The 25639-nt window shown below is 41.2% G+C and overlaps 1 protein-coding gene across 2 annotated transcripts; it reads right to left on the reverse strand.

The window, feature by feature from the left end:
* Positions 1–21969: 21969 nt before the first annotated feature.
* On the reverse strand, positions 21970–24326 carry tlnrd1 (talin rod domain containing 1). Of its 2 annotated transcripts, none has more exons than XM_042344108.1 (2): positions 23892–24326; positions 21970–23448 (listed from the first exon to the last, which is right to left on the reverse strand). In XM_042344108.1, the coding sequence occupies exon 2, from the start codon at positions 23055–23057 to the stop codon at positions 22005–22007; it is 1053 nt and encodes a 350-aa protein (XP_042200042.1). In that variant the 5' UTR covers positions 23058–23448; positions 23892–24326; the 3' UTR covers positions 21970–22004. The 2 variants fall into 2 exon arrangements, with proteins under 2 accessions (XP_042200042.1, XP_042200041.1); XM_042344107.1 differs by having other exon boundaries at positions 23875–24326.
* Between the last annotated feature and the right edge of the window lie 1313 nt (positions 24327–25639).

A 25639-nucleotide genomic window follows, 5' to 3' on the forward strand; every position in this document is an offset into this window, starting at 1 on the left:
TTTTCTAACGTCTGCTGATTAAACATGCTCGTTGCAGGCAGGATGCCGGGCAGACTGCTGTTCAGTTCTGTGTCTGTTAAGGAAATGAGCCACACCTCAGTTAAAATGGGCAAAACATCCTTGGTAAACAGGCCACTGGGTAGTGCTGCTAAGCATCAGTAGTCACCGTGAGGAAATTATGATACAAGGCACCGGTTATTCTTCTTATGCACACTTTACATATGGCAAGTATCTGAGAAAAACAAATACTGAAGAAGTCCCTTAGGAGTGTGTGTACATTTACTGATCTATTGATAGTGCTTATTTTTCTTACAGTGTGTTTTTTTAAAAAAAGAAATTGTTATTAGCTAAAGAAACTCTCATCAGTTGAACACTTCTAGATGCAAAAAAAATCGAGCACATGATTTACATGCAACTTTCCCTCTTATTAAGCATGTCACTGCTCTAATAACTTTGCAGACAGAGGCTGCTCAACAACATATTGCAATTTGGAGGAGATGGTTCCTGGAGTAGTTCAATCTATTCCATGCAGTATGAATGTGACAGATATAAATGTTGATATTCTGGGATTATGGTTGAGCCCCTTCTCCATCCAATTTTCATGTCATCACATACCTCAACTATACAATTCAGAGTTTTATCTTCAGATACTTTCCAAGGCGTGATGGGCTGAATGAACTCTTCTCATTGCTATGTTGCTACTGTTATCGTGCCTAACTGAATGCAATCCGATCTTGGTCACTAAGTGCTTATTGATCAGCGCACAGGAATACATTTAATGGACTTGCTGAATGGGAGCAGAATTCATCACTTAAACCCATAGCAACGAAGAAGTGGGTGGAGCAGAGAGATTTAGGAGAAGCAGTTACATGAAAGGGCTGAATTCTGAACACCAAACTTGGCTAATAATCTGCAAACAGGTGAATAATGGCCAGTTGGATGAGATATTAGCATTTCCTATGTTACCCGACTGTGACTATGTGATTGTATCCCAGAAGAAGTAAAAGGAAATCCAAGCACATTTTATCAGAAGGGGAGGTGAGGTAAAAGTGGAGTAAAAAGTAAAATTGGCAGAACAAGAGGTAACATTAATACACAAAGTTAGCTGTCTTATCTCAGACTTCTAACTTATTTAACTTTTGTGTAAACAAAGGCCCCTTCCCATGAGGTAATTTCCTAAGAATTGAGACGTCTAGAAGACGTGAAAGGCGCTGTATCGAATGCAAGGATTATTATTAAGAATTACTGTATTGTTATACATCTACAAAACTAAAATATCATGTTCAAAAAGTAATGGCTGGGGGTGGGGGTTGGGTGGGGGGGGGGGGGTGCGGTGGGGACACACCGCTATGCAAACCGATCCCTGGTCAGTGATTAGGAAGTATTATTCAAACATTTGCAGGAACTCCATCAGCAACTCAATCAGAAATCTGGGCAGACAACCTATTCAAACCAAGTAACACCCATGTAATTTATGCAGAATTTACCCTATGGTACCACTGCCAATGGCAGCCCCAATCTCAATAGCAGCACTTTAAGGTAAATGAGGTGGAACGGCTGCCTTCAAAGGATCTGACACCTATCTAAATATAATAAAAATAATCACTGCATTTGATATAGTGCCTTTCCTATTAGGTTGGTGTCTCAAAAGGCTTCTTAACAGGATACACTGTAAAGGATAGTGACTGTATTTTGTAGGAGAATGAATATGTGATTTCTTGGCATCTCTGGTGGCTGCAGTACTAGGCCAGCAATGTAAATGATGCTCCAGAAGTCAGTTGCAAGTTGCAGTTTCCTGACCTCTGTTAGACCTCCGCAGCCTGTTGGCAAGGTCTACCAGACAGAGAATAAAGTGTTCAAACAAGACTTTCAAACTAGTGCATATATGTGAGCTTGGGCGCATTTAGTGTGTCGTTACCATTGCATGTTTCAACCTGAAACACTTCTGCAACATTAAAACAATAGCATTATCCTTTTCTTGTAATGTCATGGCTTTACGATCCAGTTCTGATGTTCCTTAAAGAGAAACTGATTAGCTCTCTGTGAAATTAGTTTTATTTGGTTTTCATTTGTCTAAGTTCAGGTGAATATATTTTACTTGCCCAGGTCCCCAGCTGAAATAGAAGACATGGAAGGGAAGTGACTACTGTAATGGGGTTGCACATAGGTCTGTTCTAGTCACTGTAATCTAAATTAATTAGAGATGTATGGTGGAGTCCTGTAGCTCAGTGATTAGAGCACTCGCTTTGCAAGCGAGAGACCTGAGTTCAATTCCAGGCAGGTCAGGGCGAAACCTTGGGCAAGTTTCCTCACTCCACACAGAGCCTAATAATAATACCTCCAAAACCAAAAACAATAATAAATTGGTCATTTTCAATCTACGACTGTTTGTGGGACATTGCTGTGCGCAATTGGCTGCCGCGTTCGCCCACAAATATACAGTCAATTCACTTTACAGTGTGTTCTGTGAAGCGCTTTGGGACGTCCTCCCGACGTGAAAAGCGCTATATCAAATGCAAGGATTATTATTAATATTATTATTATGGGGACAAGTGAATAATAAGAGGAGGGTCTAGGCTGTTCACATAGAAATACCAAAGTGTTTCTGATAGATTTTAAGGTAAGGAATTTCGAAATGGTGGAGACTAATAAGACAGAGAAATAAAAACAGAAAAAACATAGCGAGGTAGTGAGAATGAAAAGAGAAATGGAGAGCTATAATGAATAATACACAGAAAATGTATGAAAATAATGAGAAAATGTAGAATCATATTTTATCCAAGTGGAGGACTGCAATCCACTCTCTTTTTAGGTCCATTAGGAGAAATGTTTGTTTTAATGCCTCTGATCATTCTTATCGAATTAAAAATCTTCATCATACTCTAGTATTTAAATGTCAATTGTGTGTTAATGTAACTATTCTTGTGGCAATCACTTCTATACTGGTATGGGATTTAGCACTCGAGCTAATTGAAAAAAGGGCTTCAGAAACAGCCTTTGTCATCGACAGTAAACAAAATGGTAATAACTAAAGGACATAGACACTGATTAATGCAGCAGCCACCCACCCATCAGTCAATTTTTTTTGTAGAAGCCTACGCAACATATTGAACTGACAGAGATAAATGGAATGAAGAGGTGGTTAAGTTAAATGAATCACACTTCTGCAAATTTGGGATCACGTGGCATCTGAACCTAAACTTCTTATGACAAGTTACCAAAGTTTGTATCACAATCAGGATCACTATAAACAAAACCAGAATTGTACGTTTCTAAAATGTTGCTATCTGGCAGAATTCTAACCATGTTTGCCCTGCATTCAGCTTGCAGTACTACTCCCAGCAGCAACTCTATCTTTCGCAGCAGAACGACCTGAGAAAGAAGGCAGCAGCGCTGCTATCTCCACAAACGGTGCTCACCTCAAGACCTCAAGAGGTGTTTTCTCTGCACCTTGAGAGGCAACAAGTTGAAGAGTGCCCCCTGCTGTCCCCATTCTCTGCATGCGATCCGTTTTAGCTAACAGATGTACAGTACATGAAAGGATCATTTTGATGATAGATATCCTGTGTGCAACATAAATGCAAGTTGTTGTTTAACAAAAAAAACACTGTAACAGAGACTTTGAAAATACGCAATCCTATTGACAGCAAAACGATGATGGCCATGGCTCATCATAGTCACACTGTCTTATAGTAGTACTGTCTATGTCTGTAGCTGGCACCTTACCCAAAATATATTTTTTTAAATGAATGAGTTGTATGTTGTACAATGCATTTGGCAGTTGCTACACTGTGGTAAAGAACCAGACAAGCCAGGAAGATCCCTATTTGAGTCTCCGTTAGTTAACCAACCAGAGATGGGAAAGCAGGTGATGTACTATTATTGGTCTCAGAGGGGATGGGGGAGGCGGGGGATTTATGTTAATAATCCTTGATTTGATGCAGCACCTAGTCATGTCATTGAAACATTTGAAGGCATTTGAATACTAAATAAGTAGTTAATATGCAACACTGCACTTGGATAGTGTTATAGCATGGAAATAGGCCATTCTGCTCAACTGGTCCATGCCGAATCTATACTAAAGGCTAGGGAGAGGATGACATCAGTGAACATGGGGCCAAGGATAGATTATTAGGTGGTCAGCAGCTGGTAGATAGGGGATCAGAGGGTGAGTTTCATGCAAAAGATGAGGAAACAAGGGGAGGGACAGGCTTGTCAAACACTTTGTAAGACCTTTGTTGCCCTACCAATTCTGCAAATCTAACTTCCTTTTGCTCCTTCTGAAAATTCAAGTAATTTAATGTAGTCAAGAAATTTGAAATTGGTGAACTACTACTACTACAACAACAACAACTCGCACTTATATAGAGCCCTCCACACCAAGCAGCGTATCAAACTGCTTTTAACTGTGATGTTTTACTACATTAAATAATTGATTATATTAGACCCTGATTAGACCACAGAAGCACCCCACTCAATGCCTACTCCCACTTTGACCTAACTTTCTCACAAGGACAATCCTCTGCTTCCTGCCCTGTCGCTAGTTACTAATCCAAGTCCATGCTTTAGCCTTGATACCCATGTGACCTCACTTTGTAAAGGAATCTCTTCTATGGCTTTTTTAATCAAAGGCCATGTGAAAGGCTGGGTATTACTGCATTATGTGCCTTCCTGCTGTCAATATTATGCATCATTTAAATTGTCACCCAGGCTTGATGCTTATTTTATTTGAGGAGCAGGTCATGAGCACTGCATTTTTGCAATTATGTTGTGGGGAAAGTATGCTACTGCTATGCTAAATTAGTGGATGCAGTTTGAGCAGTTAATTGAGTGGATGAAGTAGAGGGGGAAGAAAAAGCTAAAATGAATCTGCATATGGTTTAGGAATTATCTGGAAGTAGTTATCGGGAATCATTAAAGTGACTCCACAGGAAACAGGAACCTGAGTCTTACAAGGACATCGGAGTCTGCTGGCTGTACATGAGGTTGTTATTATGGTAAACCACATCAGATCTGCATTTTAATGAAAAGGCCACAATAAACCCAAGACACATGGACGGCAAAAAGACATTACTACTGATTACTGTCATTGGGACAGGAAAATGGTAATCAGCAGTGACTGAAATGCAAACTAGTTAATGTAGTATAACATTACAGTTCTTTTCTTCCTTAGTTCTGCAGATACCTTATACAGTTCACCAAGAAAAGAAATGTGCCAAATTTGGCAGTTTTGTTCACACATTCATTTAGTCTACATGATCAGTAAAGTAATTTCAATTTTTTTGAAAAATTTAATTCTATATCCTTAATTTATAACATGTGGGAAGGCTTCTATGCTCTTTGAATGTTTTCAAACATCATTTGCATGTTTTCAAACATCAAAACAAAACATACACAACATGCAATAAAGTGGAATACTCCACCATTTGGGAACTTTACATATGGATTATTCTGGTGTTACAGAATGCTACAAACCTGATATATTCATCAGAATGAGCAGCTGCTTTCCCTGCTATAATTTTACACCATGACACCCTCCTCACCCACTTGTTTATTACAGGTGACATCAGCAAGCATGAGTTCTTAAAACAAGACAGCAGGCAGCTGATTAAAATTCTTGAAAATATAGGATAAATAGTAGCAGGTCAGTTCATAATTATGTAAAACAGCAATTCCTGATGTCCATGCATATACAGTACCTTGCCCCAGACCAGCATCTACTGAATAATGTATGAATTGATATAATAAAAAGCCTAAACTGCATGATTGGTGCAATACAACTCTATTGTTACTAGAATATGGTAAGAAGATTCTCTCAGATGACTAAAGGCAAGTGACATCAATGACCTCAGAAAAAAAACTGACACTTGACAAAAATAATCTATTTCAGATCTACTGTAGCAAAAACCTGCACAACCGTGAATACCAAGGGAAGAAGAAACTTGCATCTGAATGTAAAATGTATCTGCAGAATGTATCCTGAACTTTGCAACAATGTCCAAAATCTAATCAAAATCCGCAAACACGTGATCCTAGCAGCAGCTGCAACGTTAGCACCAATGCCTGCCAACTGCTCTTTTATTAAACCGTTGAGTAGCGTTCCTCATCATTCTAGATATCCTTCACACTCCCGGGTTTGGCACTGCCAGGGAACGAGAATCAGGGAAACATTGGTGCGAGCGATGCCACTTTAAGACTTAGTGATTTCATGACTGGAATAAACATGGCATGTATTAATGCAACATCTGCCTGGGTCTCTCAATCCTCACCCGCTGGGACTGTCTCTAGAGATTTAAGGCCATCATTCAAAATAAGATTGATTGCTGGTGCCAAGCAATAAACTCAACACCAACGAGTAATTTGGTCCGCAAGAAAAGCAGGACACTTTTTTTTGAAATTCGAATTATCGAAGCCCATGGCCAAACAATGCCCTGATACAGTCCCGAGAGATCATCTTTGGTACTGACTCCTATGACTCACTCAACGTCAATACTGGGGTTAATTTGCTGCAACCACTTGCCACTGAATCTCACTCAGCGATTCCTACACTCATCAATGTTACCTTAACTGACACCCATCGATGCAGCACCAGCAAAGAAGTTGCCCTTGGGCACACACAATGTTATCTGGGCACTGACTCATAATCCTATGACAAACCTGAACAGGAAAGACTTTTAATCAATGAATGCCTGAATTATGTACGATGGTGAGGGCAACATTTTAAATGTCAGCTGCATCTATCCTAGTTGCAGACATAACACATAGATTTTGCATCCTTAATCTGTCTGAAGTGCTTTTCAAAGGCCCAGGAAGACTTTAGGACTATTGGTGACATTAGGTATGCCATAAAAGTAGTGGGAATTAATGTCCTGGAGAAACTACCTCCTCTACCTAGTCTCCAGCAGCACATTAATGTGTGCTGCTTTGTGGCCACAAGCCTTAAATCTATTTTATAATGGGTTTTAGTATCACAAAAAGCACATGATAAAATAAGGCACAAGAGATCTCTGGCCAGATTAGTTAACCTCTTTTTGAATAGTGGTTTTGGTGGTATTGTTATGCGAGTTTTTGTAGTGCATACAACCAAGATACTGGAGGTCTGTGATTTGATCAGGAAGGAGCAGAATTGCTTACATTCATATGAAGAATGAGTCAATTTTTTTTGGTCAGGCGGGTGTCTGACACATGCAGAAACCCATCACCATGCTTAAGAGTATCCAAACCAAACTGAGAATTCCATGCAGGCCAGCTACATATTTCAGTGACTGAAACCCCTCCTGTACTTTAATCTAATACATAAATCCATTTAAAAGGTGAAACACTTTGTAGCTTATTTTTGGACAGAATGGGGTGGGGGTGAGAGAATCAAGCAGCCACCCTTCTGTCTATACTTAACTTATTACATCATAAAGGAGAAGAGAATAAATAGCTGAGGGACTGGGATAAGCAAACTTTCCTCCTTTTCCAGGAAATAGGCGAAACCTTACTTCAAATTATTACTCAGACATTTTGTGCTCCTAAGGAAATGTCTCCTGATAGCACAAGCTATTGGTTTCCTGTTGTGCACTAACAATTTTGCTGGACAGGAAGGGCAGATCATTGCAGGTCACTTGGAGATACATGTTTAAACTTAAGGTTCAAAGCAAGTATATTTATTTTCACTGAAGTTTCATAACTATTAATAATAGGAGGAATAAAAAGAGGTACAATTGGGTGGGACCTACTGAAACAAACATTAATAAGTGTGGTTTTATTCAGTCCCAGACTTTATTCTGTATCAAATCTCCTGCTATTAATATTAATTGTTTTAAACAGGCAATTGCTGTCAATTTAATGCTAATAAAATGTATGTGTGTCTAACTTTTTCTACTCAAAGCTTTACCGTAAGCCAATAGACCATTCTCACCGCTGTCCACTTAAACCTATGTCAATTGTTTACAGGCTTGGATTCTAAGCACTGTAAATTCCCAAGCTCTGTTAAGCACATCAACTCAAAATAGTAATTTTCTTCCATAAAACTATTAGTTTGAGGAAGATCTTTTTTGAAAACATACTGGATAAAACAATGTATCAAAACAAGTCACGCTTAAGCAAACAGAGAGAACAGTAGCTTGAAACTGCTGTAAATCCCAGCAATTAAAACTTCACTATTGTGTTAAGGGGTTTGGCTGATCTTCCCTTCTCTAAACTGGGTGTGGATGCTAATTATGTGTCACAATGTCTTAGTTGGTAGCACTCTTGCCTCTCAGTCAGAAGGTTGTGGTTTACAATGCTGGGTGAGCATTCACTAATATGCTGGAGTGCTGCATTGTCAAATGTGCCACGGATAAGCCATTAAACAAAAGTTCAATCTGCCTGTTTAGATAAACGTTATAGATTCCGTGGCACTTGTTGAAAAGAGGTGTTTCTCCCGGTGTCATTTGCCAATGATCCTCCAGATAAAATGAGCAACTCATTTCATTGCTGTTTGTGGGACACTGCTGTGGGCAGATTGGCTGCCACATTCACCTACAAGTACATAGTCACTCCACCATACAGTAGATCCTTGAATCAACTTAAGACATTTCATCAATGTGAAAAGGAAAATGCAAACATCAAATGCAATGATTATTCTGATTAATGTTAATTGTAGGAACCCCAAACTGGTGCCCCAGCTGAGATCCAATAACAGATAAAACCTGTTCTTGGACCCTTTTGGTCATCATAGATTAAATACCTGCTTGTTGTTAAAATTCAATGAGCTACTTTTTTTAAAAAAAACATTATATCCCCTCTCCCCTGTAGCTCAGTGGTTAGAGCACTCGCTTTGCAAGCGAGAGACCTGAGTTCAATTCCAGGCAGGGCGAAACCTTGGGCAAGTTTCCTTACTCCACACACCTAATAATAATCCCTCCAAAACCAAAAACTATAATAAATTGGTCATTTTCAATCTACGACTGTTTGTGGGACATTGCTGTGCGCAATTGGCTGCCGCGTTCGCCCACAAATATACAGTCAATTCACTTTACAGTGTGTTCTGTGAAGCGCTTCGGTATGTCCTCCCGACGTGAAAAGCGTTATATCAAATGCAAGGATTATTATTATTATTATCATTACTGCTAAAAAATGTTTTCTTCATTATACAATAGTAAGAAGAATTGACAACAAAGAAAACATTAGAAATAAATCAGGACATTCGGTCACCAAAGTTAAATCACACAATGACCTCTAACTAGTATCTTGCTTGGTAGATTATTTCAACATTTATCACTCTCAGTGAAGATGTTTTCCTGACATCTGTTCCAAATCGTCTTCTTACTAGTTTCCATTTATATCTTCTAGTTCTGCTTTCCTTTGAAGTGAAAATCTTGGTTAACAATAGCCATGTTTTGTATATATTTCAAATTAAGTATTCCTCTTAACCCTTTGTTTCCAGACTTATAAGCTTAGGATTCTTACCTCATAGAATCATACAGCTCAGAAGGGGGCCTTTTGGCCCATTGTGTCTGTGCCGGCTCTTTTAAAAGTACTATCCAAATCAATCCCACTCCCCCACACTCTCCCCATAGCCCTGCAAACTTGTCCTCCCTAAATAATTATCTAATTATGTCATCGTCATTACTCTTGAGGCCAATCTTTTGGGTATTTAATGTACCTTTCCAATTAAATAATAAGGTTACAATTGTGGTATTCCGAAACACATTTCATTTTTATTTAAAGAACCTTGTGTGCTGAAACAACTCCCTGACTTCTGAATAATGGTGGTACCCAAACTTGGCTGCCAAAGCCAGGTGGATGCCATTTTGGTTTTGCTTGATTAACTTCAAGCTTCAAACAGATTTATTCAGGTGATATTTCCAAACTCAATCTGATTAAGTGGCTTTTGAGTATCAATTTTATGTGCACAATTACTCTGAGTACATTTTTCAAATGGTTTTCTTAGTCTCTGCTGGGAGCTATTTTCGTGCCATCAGCAGATTTGTCCACTTTGCAGTTTGTTTCAGTCAGTGCGGAGGTCATTTAAACAACTTAAATATAACAAGGGTTGAAACATTAACCCTTGTGTGATTTAGCTAAGGACCCCAACTCTCTTCCCTTCCCCTCCCCCGCTGCCAATTGACATTACACTTCTCTTAAGTGCTCTCGGTTTACTATTTCAACCAGCTTCTTATTCATCCCCATGGATTATTTTTAGTTAATTAAAAAGTCTTGTATATTGAATCTTGTCAAAAGTTTTCTGTAAACCCAAATAAACTACATCATGGGAAGTGGCAGTATTTCTGACAGTACAGTTTGAGATTAAAGTTGGTCATTCACTGTATGGCTGTTTGTGGCACACTGCTGTGCAGAAATTGGCTGCCACCTTTACCTACAAAATATGATCACTACAGTCTACAGTAAAATTCTGTGAAGTGCTTTGTGATGTCCTCCTGAAATGAAAGGATTTACTTTATCTGTAATATTTTTAAAGTCTAGAGTTGTCAGGTATGAGCTTCCCCTTCAATATCCTTGGATGCTGTTATTTACTTAGTATGCACTCCTCCAAGTAACCTCTGGAATGCATTTTACATACTATTGATGTTGGCTAATATTATAAAGGCACCTTGATGTAGAACTTGGTCCAACTGTTCCATCAACCTGATAGATGTGAGAATCTGGCAACTGAGTAGTTCACAGATGTTCAAACTGGGGGTGAATTTGTTTGATGAATACTGACACATCTGTACCATGATCTACTCTGCTTTCCTCCATCTGTGTAACATCGCCGGGCTCCGCCATTAGCTCTACCCTCAGGCCACCAAAACCCTCACCCACGCATTCATTGCATCTAGGCTCGACTATGCCAAGTCCCTGCTTGTCAGCCTTCCCAACTCTTCCCTCCACAAGCTGCAGATTATTCAGAACTCTGCAGCTTGCGTCCTCTGCCACACCAGGCTCCGTGATCCTATCACCCCCACTGCATTGCAGAAATATCCTTGGGGTTAGTGCAGTTCAATCTGCCCTGTAGGCGATGTGGGCGAACAGATTCAGTAACACTGGCAGCAAAAAATATTTGTTTGAGATTTGTCTTCAAAGCTTTCATTGACAAGCTACCAGGACTCCCAAATGGTTGACGAGAAGAAAAATAGCATCTGTGTCATTGGAAACACTGACATGAATGCTATTTCTGTTTCCCAGAGGTGTTGTGTGTGTGTTTCCACACCTCTGGAGGAAACACTGCTACTGTTGAGAGCAGTACTGTGAGGCTAACATAGCAATAATCCTAAATGAAACAAGTTTGATCAGTCTCTCATGGGCTCAAGTCCCTGTTACAAACCTGACCACATTTTGCCCATGTAAGCCTTATGCTACACCGGCTCACCATCCCCCAGAGGATAGAGTTCAAAATCCTCAACCTCGCATTCAAGGCCCTCCACAGTCTTGCTCCTTCCTATCCCTGCGACCTGCTGACCCCATATCAACCTTTCCGCTCCCTCCGCTCAGCAGGCTATGGCATGCTCCATGTCCTCCGCCCGGCCTGATCCACCATCGTCAGTTGGTCATGCCTTCATCCTTTCTGCCCCACCCTTGGAAATCCATCCCACATTCCATTTGCCTCGCTCCCTTCCTTGCCTCCTTCAAGGTGTGTCTCAAAACCCTCTTCTTCGACCGCGCCTTCAGCCACCATCCTACCCTCCCTGCCCTCCATCCTCCCCGATCCCGACCCTCAGCTCAGGTCCAGATCCCTGACTGTCCATCACCTTGGGACGTCCTCCCAATGTGAAAGGCACTATACAACTGTAATTTTCTGTTGTATTGTACGTAGACAAGGATTGTTTAAAATACGTTGAAAATACACACCGACACCTTGGAGATTTCACTTCTGAAGTTGGCTTTCACTTATATGACCTAGGTATTAGTGATCTTGATATTTAATGGCAGAAGTAAATGGAAACTTTTGTCAGCACTGACATCCTTCAACTTGTTGAGAAATGCACACAGCTCAAGCTCACTTTCGGGGTAAGTAGTTAATATTCATTGCAATTCCTTCCACGAAGATTCCCAGTCAAGAAAATTATCCACCAGCTCATCTCGTTCCATAAGCAATTGGGAGACTGGATTTCTCAGGTTATTCCACTGCTAAAAAAAAAAGCTCTTCACAAGTTAGGTGTTTTGCCTATGAAATAAACTGTGTATTTACCAATCTGGATTACACCCTTTTTTTTCTCCATCTACTGGTTTTGGCGAAACAATGTGATGGCACCTAACCACGTCTTCTTGACTTAATTTTCTCTGCTATTCCTTTCACTGTTTGTGGTGTGCTGTGATATGTAATCGATGTAATCAATCACAAAAGCTATTACTTCCATTTGACAAGAAACATCTTTGTTACATTCTACTGGGAGCAACTACCATTTGTGCTGTGAATAAACCCCAAGTACAACACGTTGGATTTTTAATAGCACCCAACATCTTGGCACGCTTTACACTTATGGTACTTGACAGAGGAAGAAGTATTACAAGAACAGAGTTCTGTGTTTAATTGCTACTTAAAACTGTTAAGAAAAATCCTTGCGCTCCACACTGCTTGACTACATAGATTTATTTTGTAATATGTGGCTTGATGATATTCATTGATGCGAGGAGTGGTTTGGATGTTGAAACCATTCTGTATTTTGGTACGAAGATCTGTGGAAACAATAGGTGCAGTTTTCCTGTTATACGTTTGTTATAAACAAAAGTCATAAAATGTACTGCCTAGAAATCCGACAAAAAGTTCATTTGAAAAAAAAAGGCCAAGGTTACTTCTGTTTTGGTGACTTGCCAATTATACAGTCAGTGCAGATGTTATGGTAAAAATTCCAGCAGTACCAGTGAGCAGCAGCCAGCTGTTAAATATCTGAGGACACAGTAATTGCAGGAATATAGATGGCAGTCAAAATCAAAGTCTGTGTATTCCAACTTTGAACAAAGGCACATTCCTATTTTGTTGTTGGTGGGGGGGGGGGGGGGGGGGGGGGGGGGTAAAACTCTTTTTTTTGTTCTTCCAAAAACTTAACAGATATATAGTTCATTGATAAATTCTGAGCAATCTTTTCACTAGTGAGGGAAAACAAAAATCACCAGCAGCACAGGTTTTATGCTATAGCTGCATTTAATATATTTTGACATAATATATTTTGTTTAACTAGTTGTTAAACAAGATTTACTCGCTAAAGCCAGTCCTGGAACCACACAGATGATAATTGTATCCTGGTTAACAGCATTTAGTTAGATCAAACATTTTCTATCCATAATGATTGAATGATGTACTATATAGGGGGGAAGATTAGATTAGTTTAATAGCAAATAAATGGTCTAAATATTTGATGTTCAAGCTGCTTTTCTTTATAGGAATCAAAGCTTATGGCGTTTGGTAGTGTAATTAGTGTAAAAGATTAAGTAAATGTTAAGTGGCATACTTAAAATGAGCTCCCTGGGTTCTGTCAAATTTAACTCCATTTGTAATTTTTTTTCAAATAAGCTTCACTGCTATATTTAACACTGCCGCTGGTTACAAAATGCAAACGCCAAAATATTCTCCCCAAGAAAAATCTAACTGGATGACGGCTCAATGTACTTATTCTTTCTGATTCATCCAGGCTCCCCACAGTTTTTAACAGTACAATGGTTCTGCATTTGTGGAGAATTGTTACTTGGTTGAGTCTCGCAGATCATCTGCATGCTAATTTGAAAAGGAAATGTGAGTAATGTAGCCGAGAATAAATCAGCTTCAGCTACTTCACTCGGCTGAGTACTGCATTTGTATCCAGAAGGTTTTGGTTTAAATCCTAGTGGGCTTACTCCACTCTCCACCCTTTTAAGGGTCAAAATATCAATATGTCTAAACAAACATTCCAAGGGGGAAGAAAGAAAATATATTGTCAGGGTCTCCTTAATTTTAAACTGTTTCCACAGCTATAGGTACAGATATTCACACCAGCAGGTAATCCAGGGCATTATTGATAGCTGACCAGCCTATCTAGCTCATCAATGAAACCTGGAGGTAAAAATACAGTGTGCTCTCAACCCTGCAAGTTATCAAAGCTATCAAAAAGGTAGTTTGGTCTAAGTTGGAACATATCAGCTTTCAAAAGGGAAATAAAGAGATATTTAAAAAGAAGCAAACCACAGGGTAATGGGTAAAAAGTCAGGTTAATGGCAGAGAAAGGATTGTTCTTTAAAAGAGTCAGCACAGACACATGGCCTGAATGGCCTTCTGTGCTGTCAATTTCTACTGTTCTATGGAGAATTGCACTGAAACTTACCAATGCTTTAACAGTATTGGTAAGGTGCAGTTTCTATTATTATATTTTGTGAACAATATTGGAATCATTAATAAACACAAAGTTATTATGGTGCTGACGCCTTAGTACAAAATTGTTTTTCATAATTAAACTTACAGGAATTTATACATGTTGCGAAACACTTCCAGTTTTTAATATGGCCCTCTCCAAGGTCAGAAAGACCAAGAATGAAATGCAAATATATCACATCAGACATGTTTATTATTAAACTAAAATGATTTGTCTTTTATGCAATTTGTTTATTGACATCTTGTGCTAACAACAATAATAATCCTTGATACAGTGACACATTTGATACAGTGCAATATATCAAATAATTATTATTATTATTAGCCTCAAATGAAAATAGTCAAAATGTGCAAGAAAGGCAAACCATCTTATAATAAGGAACATTAAATTCAGTGTCCATTATTTTAGCCTGACGGTGTAGACTGATTTTTTCTGCCACATTACTGGTTTAAAACAAAAATATGTTAAACGTTATATTAGTTACAAACCTTGGGCAGTTTGTCAATGTTCTGTTCTTTGATCCAATTGCAAACAATCTTGAAGCATTACATGAAGTTGTATGTTAACATTAACAGAACTTTGAATTTCTAATCTTACACAAAACCTGTTTATTGCAGGAACTATGAAATCATCTAAGTCTTTAGAGTTATAGATAAGAATTAAACAAGAGTATAGCTTATGTAAATATAAAAAGTATTCATTTTGAATCTAAGTAATTAAACTGGGTAAATCAAATTTAATTTGATGATATGCAGGTTGAATTCAGGGGTGTAAAAAAAAGCTTCAGTACAGTTTCACTTTTTTCTTAAGAGGAAAGGTCAGTAGTAGATGGGGGCAAAGAGTACATGCACGATCCGCTTCTCTCTCTCTTTATCCATTAACTGCTTCTCCATCCTAATGAATTCTATTACAAAAAACATAAAACTTATGTCCCATAAACCCAATAACCCTGCATCAGTGGGCTGTTAAGGTTTCTTATTCACTCAAGATTAGGAGGAGGATTGCAAAAAGGAACAAGTGCTGGAAGTACAGAAGGAATGACTTCAGTAAATACAAAGATAGAACATAAAACATTAAGATTATTGTGGTAGTGTTTGCTGGGTTGAGCATCTTAAACTACACCATAATTTACTCACTCATAAAAGAGCTAGCTGGTACACAGATCAGAATTAATGCAGAACTACTACTCTCAAAATGCACACAAGGGGAGCATTTTATATTTGTTCTATTGCTCTGATATTTTATCCAGCTGAGTTAGCGAAGGCCAATTTTTTTTTGCAGTAGCTGTCGTGATTTAAACTGCATTTCTTTTGTCAGGGAAAAAATATTGAGGACAAAGAAAACAACGGCATATGGAATTGTCAGATCAGAGCTAAACATGTTTTACATGATCCGGCATTTTGTTTCATTTAAAGAAAATCCAAGCTGACGTGCATATGATAAGTAACAAGTCGCATTATACATCTTTTGACTGTCAGCTGCCACTTATCTGAGGTTTTTTCAAAAAGGCAGAGTTCTCAACAAAAAACATTGCGTTTCTGCTTATATCCCAGTAGAGATTCCATTTCCTACATCACAAAATGGAGATGGATGGACATCGGTTGTGAGAGAATAGGTCCAGTGTTTTGAACAGGAAATCTTACAAATTCACTGCTATTTCGAGGTGAGATTAGTGTGTTTTAAAATCATGCAGGGAAGGGGTGTAAACCTTCTATTGAATGGCCATTAAATGATAAACAATCCCCAGTGTATCCCAAATTGAAAACAATAACAGGGTGTATCAAAGTTTCGAGGCTTTTTTAGTTCCCCAGGGTTACTTTGAAGCCTTGTCCTGATCCACCTTCTTCCCGTGGCTTAGATCATTTTGATGCAACCTGACAGCCAAAGCTAAGCTTCACAATTCCAATGCAAAAGCTCTCAAACCCAGCTTCAGTACAAAAGGCTTCCTATTGTGTGTTTTCACAGGCCCATCCAGGAGCTAGCTGTCTGAAACATTGGATACAGTACAACACTGAGGCATTGGAGCTCAGATTGCATTTCTGACTTCTTCCCTGAAAAAAACATGCAAAATTATATATTTAAAACCTACCTTTTTCATTCATATGCAATTCCAAACCTTACTAATAACTTATCAGTATGCTCATTTTTAAACATTTTGTTGATGCATACTGTAAATAGACTATGACCATGAGCACATGATATTTAAACATTCTATTAAGCATTTTCGTACTTAGAATCTTTATTATCTAAGTCTGATCACATTGGGAGCCATAACACCAGCAATTGGCCCAAATGCTATTGCAATCAAAAATTTAAGTCTATTCTCAGCATCTACTGTCACAATAATAATAATAATAATCCTTGCATTTGATATAGCGCTTTTCACGTCGGGAGGACGTCCCAAAGCGCTTCACAGAACACACTGCAAAGTGAATTGACTGTATATTTGTGGGCGAACGCGGCAGCCAATTGTGCACAGCAATGTCCCACAAACAGTCGTAGATTGAAAATGACCAATTTATTATTGTTTTGTTTTGGAGGGATTATTATTAGGCTCTGTGTGGAGTAAGGAAACTTGCCCAAGGTTTCGCCCTCTGCCTGGAATTGAACTCAGGTCTCTCACTTGCAAAGCGAGTGCTCTTACCACTGAGCTACAGGGCTCCACAATAGGCTTCAAAACATCAATTAGTGTTTCAGCAGCATGTTCTGAAGATCAATGATCGTTTACCTTATTTATTTCAATATGAGAATGATATTCTAGTCACTTGCGGAACTGGGGGTATGTCTACAATTCCAAGTCTTAGTGACAAACCAACAATGCCTTGGATTACTAGACCTTCATTACTTTGTCAAGCCATTTTGACCCGAGCCACTAGCTTTTTCTAAAACCCTTTTTTTTTTAAATTACTTACCAAGCCACATACTACACAATATTTTCTTAAAAATTACACTTCCAAGTGTAATTATCACACTATCGGAAGCTACAGAAAACATCACTAATTAGGATATATCAATCTTTTTTTAAGAATATAGGAAAATAAGCCAGACATTTTATCTTGGTTTTGCTAACACAAAATAATAGACGTGTTTAAGCAAACATGACAGAATAAATCTCTATTAAGTTTCCATCTTAAATTTAGTACTTTTTGAATTCTTAAAAAAATATATATATATAATGAAACGGTTATCTGTGACTGGTCTTCTGATGCAAAACTTGTTGCCTCTGATGCCATAAAATCTAGTTGCTTAGATCGTTGATGTGTTTAAATAAGCAGTCCCAGTGTTCTCAATACTTTACAGGATGCTTTCTCAGCCAATGAATGACTGCAGGCAACACAGCTTTATAAACTGCAGTTAAACTCAGGGACTCTGATTCAAAACCAGCACAGACTGATTTGGATGAAAGTTGCCTCAGACTATTAAACTAATCATCCTATCTGAAATTACTTTAGGAGGACACAACTCAGTTCATTCGGGAGCAAGGTCCCACAGCACAAATCCCATTATCAAATGAGCACTAAATTTGCAAATTCATTCAGAAGGGCCACAGGATGTGTGGCATAGAGAAATGTTACAGTAATGCAGAAACAGGTGCTCCTTCTGAAGCTGTTACTGAAGCACACTGAGACAGAATGGAAGGAATTTCAATGTTCATCTAACTATGCTGGAACTAAACCTCCTTGTTGCTGACACTGAATGCCCCAATGGCAAACCGTCCCATTTCAAGAACAAAATAAGATTTTCGCGAGCACAACATTCAGAGGGAAAGCAAGCATCTATATAAGAAAATCATCCAGTTAAAGTATGAAACAGTAAATCGACAGATAAGGAAATACAAGATGTAAATTTATCTTCAAAAATGTTGTTCCAACATCCAACTGTGTATGAGCAACTTTTTCCATAGGTATTCACATGAGAATGCCTACTGTTACAGAAAATTAAGGAGCTGAGTAACTGCGCATTTAATTTTTTTTACAGAACAAAATACACCAGCTTCATTTTAGTGTGAGCTGCAGCTCACGACAAGATGTCTATAGAATTTTAGAAAATTACTTCCAACAGAAATCCAGGCCCACACAACCAAGGACATTGTTTCTAGAAAATTATGGCGAGTTTTTATAAACAGGGTTATAATTTTAAGGAAATTGAAATGGTTCATGCTTGAGTATCTCTTTTAAATTTCAGGCCACAATGTATCTATCCGCGTATTAAATGATTTTATTTTAACTCTGTGCCAATTTTCTTCCTCACCCTTCTTTCCTGGAGGCGTTTTACTCTTTTTTTCCCCCTTTCCAGTAAGGTACAGTTCCAGAGGTCACCCTCTGTTACCTTGCCCGAGTGGCCATGATTCATGTGCAAATCTTGACAGTATTGGCAGGTTATTCGGCCATGAGGGGGAGGGGGGGGGGGGAGCAAGAGGGCATTACAGCCTCACCCTGATCCTGTCCACACCCGACATCCACACCCATTCAACTGAGGTCTCTGGATAGCAATCAGGAGCGGAAACCCGGACTGATTCTCACCTTCAAAGAAAAATATATTTTTTTAAAGAATAACAAAAATTTGGTCAATCAATCCACCACTGTGTGCGGGGCACTGCTGTGCACAATTGGCTTCCGCGTTTTGCCCACAAAGTAAAGAGTTAATTCACTTTACAACAATATGCTGTGAAGCTTTTGGAGACATCGCGGAGATGTGATAAGGCAGAATATCAAATGCAAGGATTATTATTATTAAATCCCCAGTTGTAGCACTATAACTGCTGCCCCTTTTGACATCAGCTACCAGCACAGACCGGAATTTGAATCTGCAATCTGCCCAGCTTGGTCATACAAGCAGGGGAAGGGGGGAATTTCATTTTATAGGTGAAGTACAACAACTTGATTTCTGACGCCCAGACAGGGATTTGGTCGTGTCTATAAAATCGGTGTGGCTTTTAAAACTTGATACTGAGATAATGTTTTCATTGCCATGAACGGGAATGGTGTTGGACTCAGGTGCTGAACATCGTTTTATCATTTGCAGTAGAGCAGTTCCTGGTGTTCTACGGTACAACATTCTGCAAATACTTCATTCAATTCAAATTGCTCTGAAAATGAACATTAATACCAGGATCACAGATACAATATTATGTCAAGATCTTTCTGAAAACCACATTGATGTCACTGTTTGGCAAGCATCCACAGTTTACACTACTTTCCATTGACCTGAATTGTATCACAGCAAACGACTGTCAAAAGTATCTTAAATTATTTGAAGTATTCTTGCAGTTTACTGGACTTAATTTGGCAAAGCCTATGTAGGCCAGAGAACAAATCTACCAACACAATTTTTTTTAAAACTGGCATGTAGAACAGTCTACAGTCTTTTTCCAACATAACATTTTGCAGAGAAAATCAAGTCAAAGATGCAATTCCTAAAAGGTTTAGATCTGATTTTTAAAAACAAAAACAAATAAGATTGATGTACGGAGTACTTTAGATAATAACTTACTGTATATAGAATGTTACTTGCTAAACTGCATCCCATTTTTATTATATTGAAATTTTAATCACAGAACAAGAACTTGCCATTGGGGAGAATGGCCTTCAAAAGAAAAATTTACTTGTTCTGATCAAAGATTGTCGCAAGTTAGGGAGGTTGCTATATACCACGCAAAACAAATACTGTTTAATAATTCACAAAGTTGTGAAATGTAACTCTACCTCTTCCAGGGAACACATTTTGCAAAGAAAAAAACAAAGCTATAGAAAGCTAGTGATCGAGTTTACCCTATTGATTGGAAAGCTTATCACAAAGACAACAGTTCATAAGTTCTAAATGAGAAAAAAAGATGCATCGTAGGGCTTTGACATCCCTCGTTGCTAATTAGTTCTACTTCTCTCTGAGAACACAGGGAATATTAAATCTCAAACCTAAAACCTTAGTGAAAGCAAACGGCAGTGCCAGTAACGGCACTTTCACAGTCATATCCATGCCAGATTGTTTTTCACAAGAATTTATGTCAGTACATCAGACAAAAGCTCTGATTGATTGGGTTCAGCTAAACACAAACAATTTATTTCTCATGCTTGGGTTTGTAAAGTTGGAGTAGCCTTTGTCCTTAAATCTTCTCTAGGCTGGTCTTGAAATATCTCGTAAAGGAATACAGTTTTCAGCTATAAATTTACCGAAGCACGCCTTAAATTACTTTTCAGTTTCTTCTATACTGCTTTAGTTACCAGTGTCCCTTCTAATAAATGGGAGGGTGGTCAAGGGACTCTTCGTCCATTGTTTTTTCATTGATGAAAGCAGGGTCTGAATGTTCAGCTTTGTTGATAACTGCACCATTCATAAAACCCTGTAAGCATTGTGCTAATTATTGATCACGTTCATTCATTTCCTGCCATTATGATACTGTTCCACTAGGAGTTAGTAAGACCTCAGGCTCAGGAAGGTAACCAGAATAGCACAGCATCCATACATAAATCATTTATCTTTTCAAGATTTTTTTTTACTTCACATTATTTTATACGTGACGGGGGAAGGGAGCTATAATACAACGTAAAAAGGGATACTAAATATATTTAACAAAAAAGGCTCATGAGAAACATAACATTTTAATAGTTGAAATAAATACTCCAGTACATGCAAGAAAACTGACATAAAGAGGTTTCCACGTCTGGCAATAGTGTAAAATTGAAAAAGGAAAAACACTCTCACAGCAGCTTTTATCCCCAACTTTAAAAAATCAAGACGTGGAAAGGAAAAGAAACATCATGATCACAAACAACTGCACGCTTTCTTTCTCACTAAACACCAAATTCAAACTTCTCTAACCATTTGATTCCACAGATCATACATACATGTGGAGCTACATCCATCACGTTATTAATGTGTGTTTTATTTTGAGGTAACCCTTTCTTCACAACTAAACCGCAGACTAATTAATAATGGTGATTTTATATATATATACATATATATATATATATAAAACGAGAATTTCCGGAAGACACGGACTTGAACCGCACCCAGCGCGATTAAGCCTATTTTTTGATGGTTTTCTCTTTTCTTTTCATAGCTCACACCAAACTAGTTCACTTTGATGTTTTTTTTTCTCTTTTTCGTTTTCCAATATATATAATAACAATAATCATCATCATCATCATCATCATCAATTATTCCAAACCGATTTCAGCACAATTTTTTTTTCTTTGGCATATGGAACTTTTTGGGTGTGAGTGAGTGAATGAGTGAGTGAGAGTGCGAGTGAGTGTGTGAGTGTGTGTAAGAGTGTGAGAGTTTGTGTGTGTGAGTGTGTGTGTAAGTGTGTGTGAGAGTAAGAGTGAGTGCGTAAGAGTGTGTGTAAGTGTGAGAGTGAGTGTGTGAGTGCGAGTAAAAGTGTGAGTGTGTGTGTGTGAGTGTAAGAATGTGAGTGTGTGTGTGTGTGTGTGTGTAAGAGTGTGTGTGAGTGAGTGTGTAAGAAAGTGTGTGTGTGTGAGTGAGTGTGTAAGAATGTGAGTGTGTGTGTGTGTAAGACTGTGTGTGAGTGTGTGTGTGAGTGTGTGTGAGTGTGAGTGGTGGAGTGAGAGTGGTGAGTGAGTGTGAGCGCGTGTGAGTAGTTTCTCCCCCCCCCACCCCACCCCCTCCCCCCCCCCCACACCCCCCATCGTCGTCCACCGATTTCATTCTCGTGCGCGAAACTCGGAATTAATTCACAGAGTGGGAGTTGACGGGCGGTAGAGTCCGGGGCGAGGACCGCTCCCTCAGCGCCTGCGACAGCAAGTTACAGCCGTCGGACACGGCGACGGCGGAGTTCTTCAAGCGCTCCCGGTAGTCGGGCGTCTTGGCCGCGTCGGGGGGCGAGTGCTGCTGAACGATATCCCTGAGGCACTGGGTGAGGAGCACACAGGCGGACACCACGCTCATGGCCCCCCCGAGGACGGCGGTCTGCACGGCTTTGCCCTCGGGGCTCACGGTGGCCGCCTTGCCCAAGAACTGGGGCTCGGTGGCGAAACCCACCAGGGCGTGGACCGAGTGGATCAGGGGGGCGCCGAACAGCACGCACCGGTTGCGCGTCAGTTCGCTCGGGCACGTCTTGACTTCCTTGACGCAGGCCAACAGGGCAGTGGCGCTGGTGCTCATGCATTTGACGCTCAGCTTGAACTGCTCCCGGGCGAAGCGGTCCCCGCTGCTCTCGCTGGCCAGCACGCAGGCGTCCGTCAGGCTCTTCAGGCTCTTGGACAGGTTCTGCGAGACCTCCAGCAGCAGCTGCGGCGTCAGGTCGGCCAGCGCCGAGCTCCGGACCACCTGGCAGCTCCGTTCCACTTCGTGCCGGGCTCGGGTCATCCGGTAACGGTCCACCAGCCCCGGCACCGCCGCCAGCGAGCCCGGGCTCTCCACCGCCGCCAAGTAGGCGGCGTGCGCCGAGCACTCGACCAGGGAAGCCACCAGGTCGCACATCTCCGCCAGGCTCTCGCCCACCTCGGCGAACTTGCCCATGTTCAGCTGACTCTGCACGTCGTGGGTCAGGATGGAGAGCCCTTTCGTCCGGGCGATGATGGTGTCCCGGCACTTTTCGAAGGACTCGCCGAAGACGGACAGGCTCTCGGTGGTGACCGGGCGGCTGTCGCTGGACAGCAGGAGCAGGTCGGCTACCAGTTGCATTTTGCTTTTGCACGTATCGCAGAGGAAGGCGAGTTTCCTCCTCTGCTGGGAGCTGCTGCTGTTGCTCGTCGACTTGCCCGAGCCACTACTAGCCATAGTGCTGAGCGGGCACTCGCATGCCGCTTCCCTGACCAGCGCAGTTCCGATTGACCTCAGGATTTCTCTCTGCGCGCATCATCGTGCCATCAAGGTTTCAAAAAGAAAAAAAGGGGAAAGCCTTTCTAACAAGGGGCGGCCGATGGGGGGGAAAAAAACAAAACAAACTCCCCCCCCCCCCCCAAAAAAAAAAAAAATTGCGAGCCCTTATACCCTCACCTTACTTTATTCACACCCCCCACCACCACCACCCCCCAGTGAATTCTTCTCCTGCAAACGCGGCGCGGGGCCCCGTTACACACAACAATCCCCGTCGCCGGCACAGCCCGGTGGGCAAGTCTGTTGTCTGGGAATCCACCGCCTCCCGAGCCTGTACATGATCCGGTCGTTGCTGGAAAAAAAAAGGTTACGAGGGGGGAGGGGAGGGGGGGGGGGGGGGGAGAAAAAAAAGAGTCAAGCTGTGAAGCTTTCACTTTTCTATATATATATTTTTCTCTCTCTCTCGCTTTCTCTCTGGTTGTTTTAAATCCTTTGAATAGTTAAATAACGTTTGAAGCGAGAGAGAGAGAGAGAGAGAGAAAAGTTGGGAGTTCCCCCCCCACCCCTCCTCCTCCTCCTCCTCCTACACCCACCCCCCACCCCCACACACACACCCAAACCCACCCGATCACCCACGTTAACTGAGTCCTGTTTGTTAAAACAGCAAAGTCAGTTTTTGAAGCCCGCATCTCCTATCAGGAAGCAGAGGAGGGTGTGGCTCCACTTGGACTGCCCGATTGTAACAGCAAAGGAACTAGTTACGGGCGTTTCAACTTACAGCAGTTCACAGCTCACCAGAGCAGAAGAAGAATCGCTCAGATGCGTTCGGGTGTCACACGGCCAGAGGTGGGTGGCAGTCCCGGCCAGACCGCCTCCTCCGGAGCCCCTGGAAGCTCTCGAAAGCTCTGCGACCTCTCCCTCGCCGTCAATGCGCCCCGATCTGCGAATCCATCCCTTCCTGAGGCCCCGACGTGGGCGCATTCGACTACCGGTCTGGGGACAAAGTTAGATCCCAAACGGGGTGGTGAAGCCCGCCCCGATTGGTCCAATCCTGTCCATTGGAAATAAATCTCCCCGTTTAAAGTTTGCAGTTCTTTTTTTTTGGGGGGGGGGGCGGTTTCTCCCAAACCCGTCCCCTTCCCTCCCCCCAAAAAAACCTGGGGCTGCGAATCGATAACGAAGTTGATGTGATGTCTGAGCTGATCTCTCTCTCTCCCTCCCCCTCCCTCCCCCCCCCCCTCCGGGCACCGACCAGCCCTTCCTCGGTCAACTGGAACGTCAGTGAGCAATGTATCAATTGTGACAGAGGCAACATTGTGACGTCGGCGACGGACGGGCCGGCCCGGCCAATCGGGAGCGGAGCCGCGGGCGCAGCCTTTCCGAACGGGATCGCGGCAGCCAATCGGAAAGCGAGTGCGGGCGGTGAGGGGGCGGGACATCCGCTCAGCGAGAGAGAGAGAGGGAAAAAAAAGTTACATTGATGCTGTGGGTGTGGGAGCGGCGCTGCGCTCAGACGGACGGACGGGCGGACGGACGGACGGACCCGCGGCTCGTTCATCGCTGTCAGTTTTCGAACCAATACTTCCTGCAATCGCTCCTGGTTTGGTTTGTTTGCCGAATGATCCAAGTGCGAGAGGAACTGTCTGGCCAATGCCACGGGTGTCTTTTGCGTAGACAGTAGAGAGAGATAGACACACACACACACACCCACACACGCGCGCAGAGAAAAAAAAGATCACACCCCCCCCCTCCCCCCCCCCCAAGGAGATTTTTTTTCCCCAAACGTGCTTTTCAGTTGCTGCATCGCATGGGATCGGTTTGGGAGGTACGTACAGTACTTTGGTCACAGATTTCTTTTTACAAACCCCCCCCCCCAAAAAAAAAACAATAAATAAAAGCCAACACGTTAACGTTATAGAGCGGACACGTTTTTATTTCCCCTTCTGGGGGGTATTTCAAATTCCATTGCCGTTATCGGTGAAGTATTTTCGCACCCACTTTAATAGCAGTTTTGAATCCGAGTCGTTTTGAAACAATTTTATGTGATTGGTGATACGATCCGCAGTATTATCGTCTTTCTCGACGACTCCGCCCCCAAAAAACGGTGCAAACATCCAGCATTGAAGCGTCTTATTTTCCCCTCCAGAGGCATTGGCTGATGCTTGAGTGCAGTCCACACACATTTTCCAGCAGAGGTTACTGGATATTGATGAGAAGCACAGGGCTCAATTATGGCTGAGATCATCCAACTCAATATTACTGCAATCGATCCAGGAGTTGCCAGAATATCAGAGCCATCTGGTTAAGTTTTACACAAGGCTGTAGCTTTGCAAACAGCCATCGGAGAGAGAAAATTCAGCATTTTATACGGCGTATAAACTTACTCTGATGAATGACATTGAGGACCTTGAGTAGAGTTTCCTGAGCATTCTATTCCTGACTCTTCCTCACCCAAATCAGCATTTTTCATGTGCGAGCCTCGGCAGTGCATGTTGGCACTCTATTCCATTTATTCACAGCCAAACTCAGTATTTGCACATTCC

This window comes from Callorhinchus milii, unplaced genomic scaffold (assembly GCF_018977255.1).
Source record: "Callorhinchus milii isolate IMCB2004 unplaced genomic scaffold, IMCB_Cmil_1.0 Scaffold26, whole genome shotgun sequence".
NCBI classification, from domain to species: Eukaryota; Metazoa; Chordata; class Chondrichthyes; order Chimaeriformes; family Callorhinchidae; genus Callorhinchus; species Callorhinchus milii.

Bases quoted from the DNA above. Each gene is read 5' to 3' on its own strand.
- tlnrd1 (XM_042344108.1), bottom strand. From the start codon at position 23,057: ATGGCTAGTAGTGGCTCGGGCAAGTCGACGAGCAACAGCAGCAGCTCC.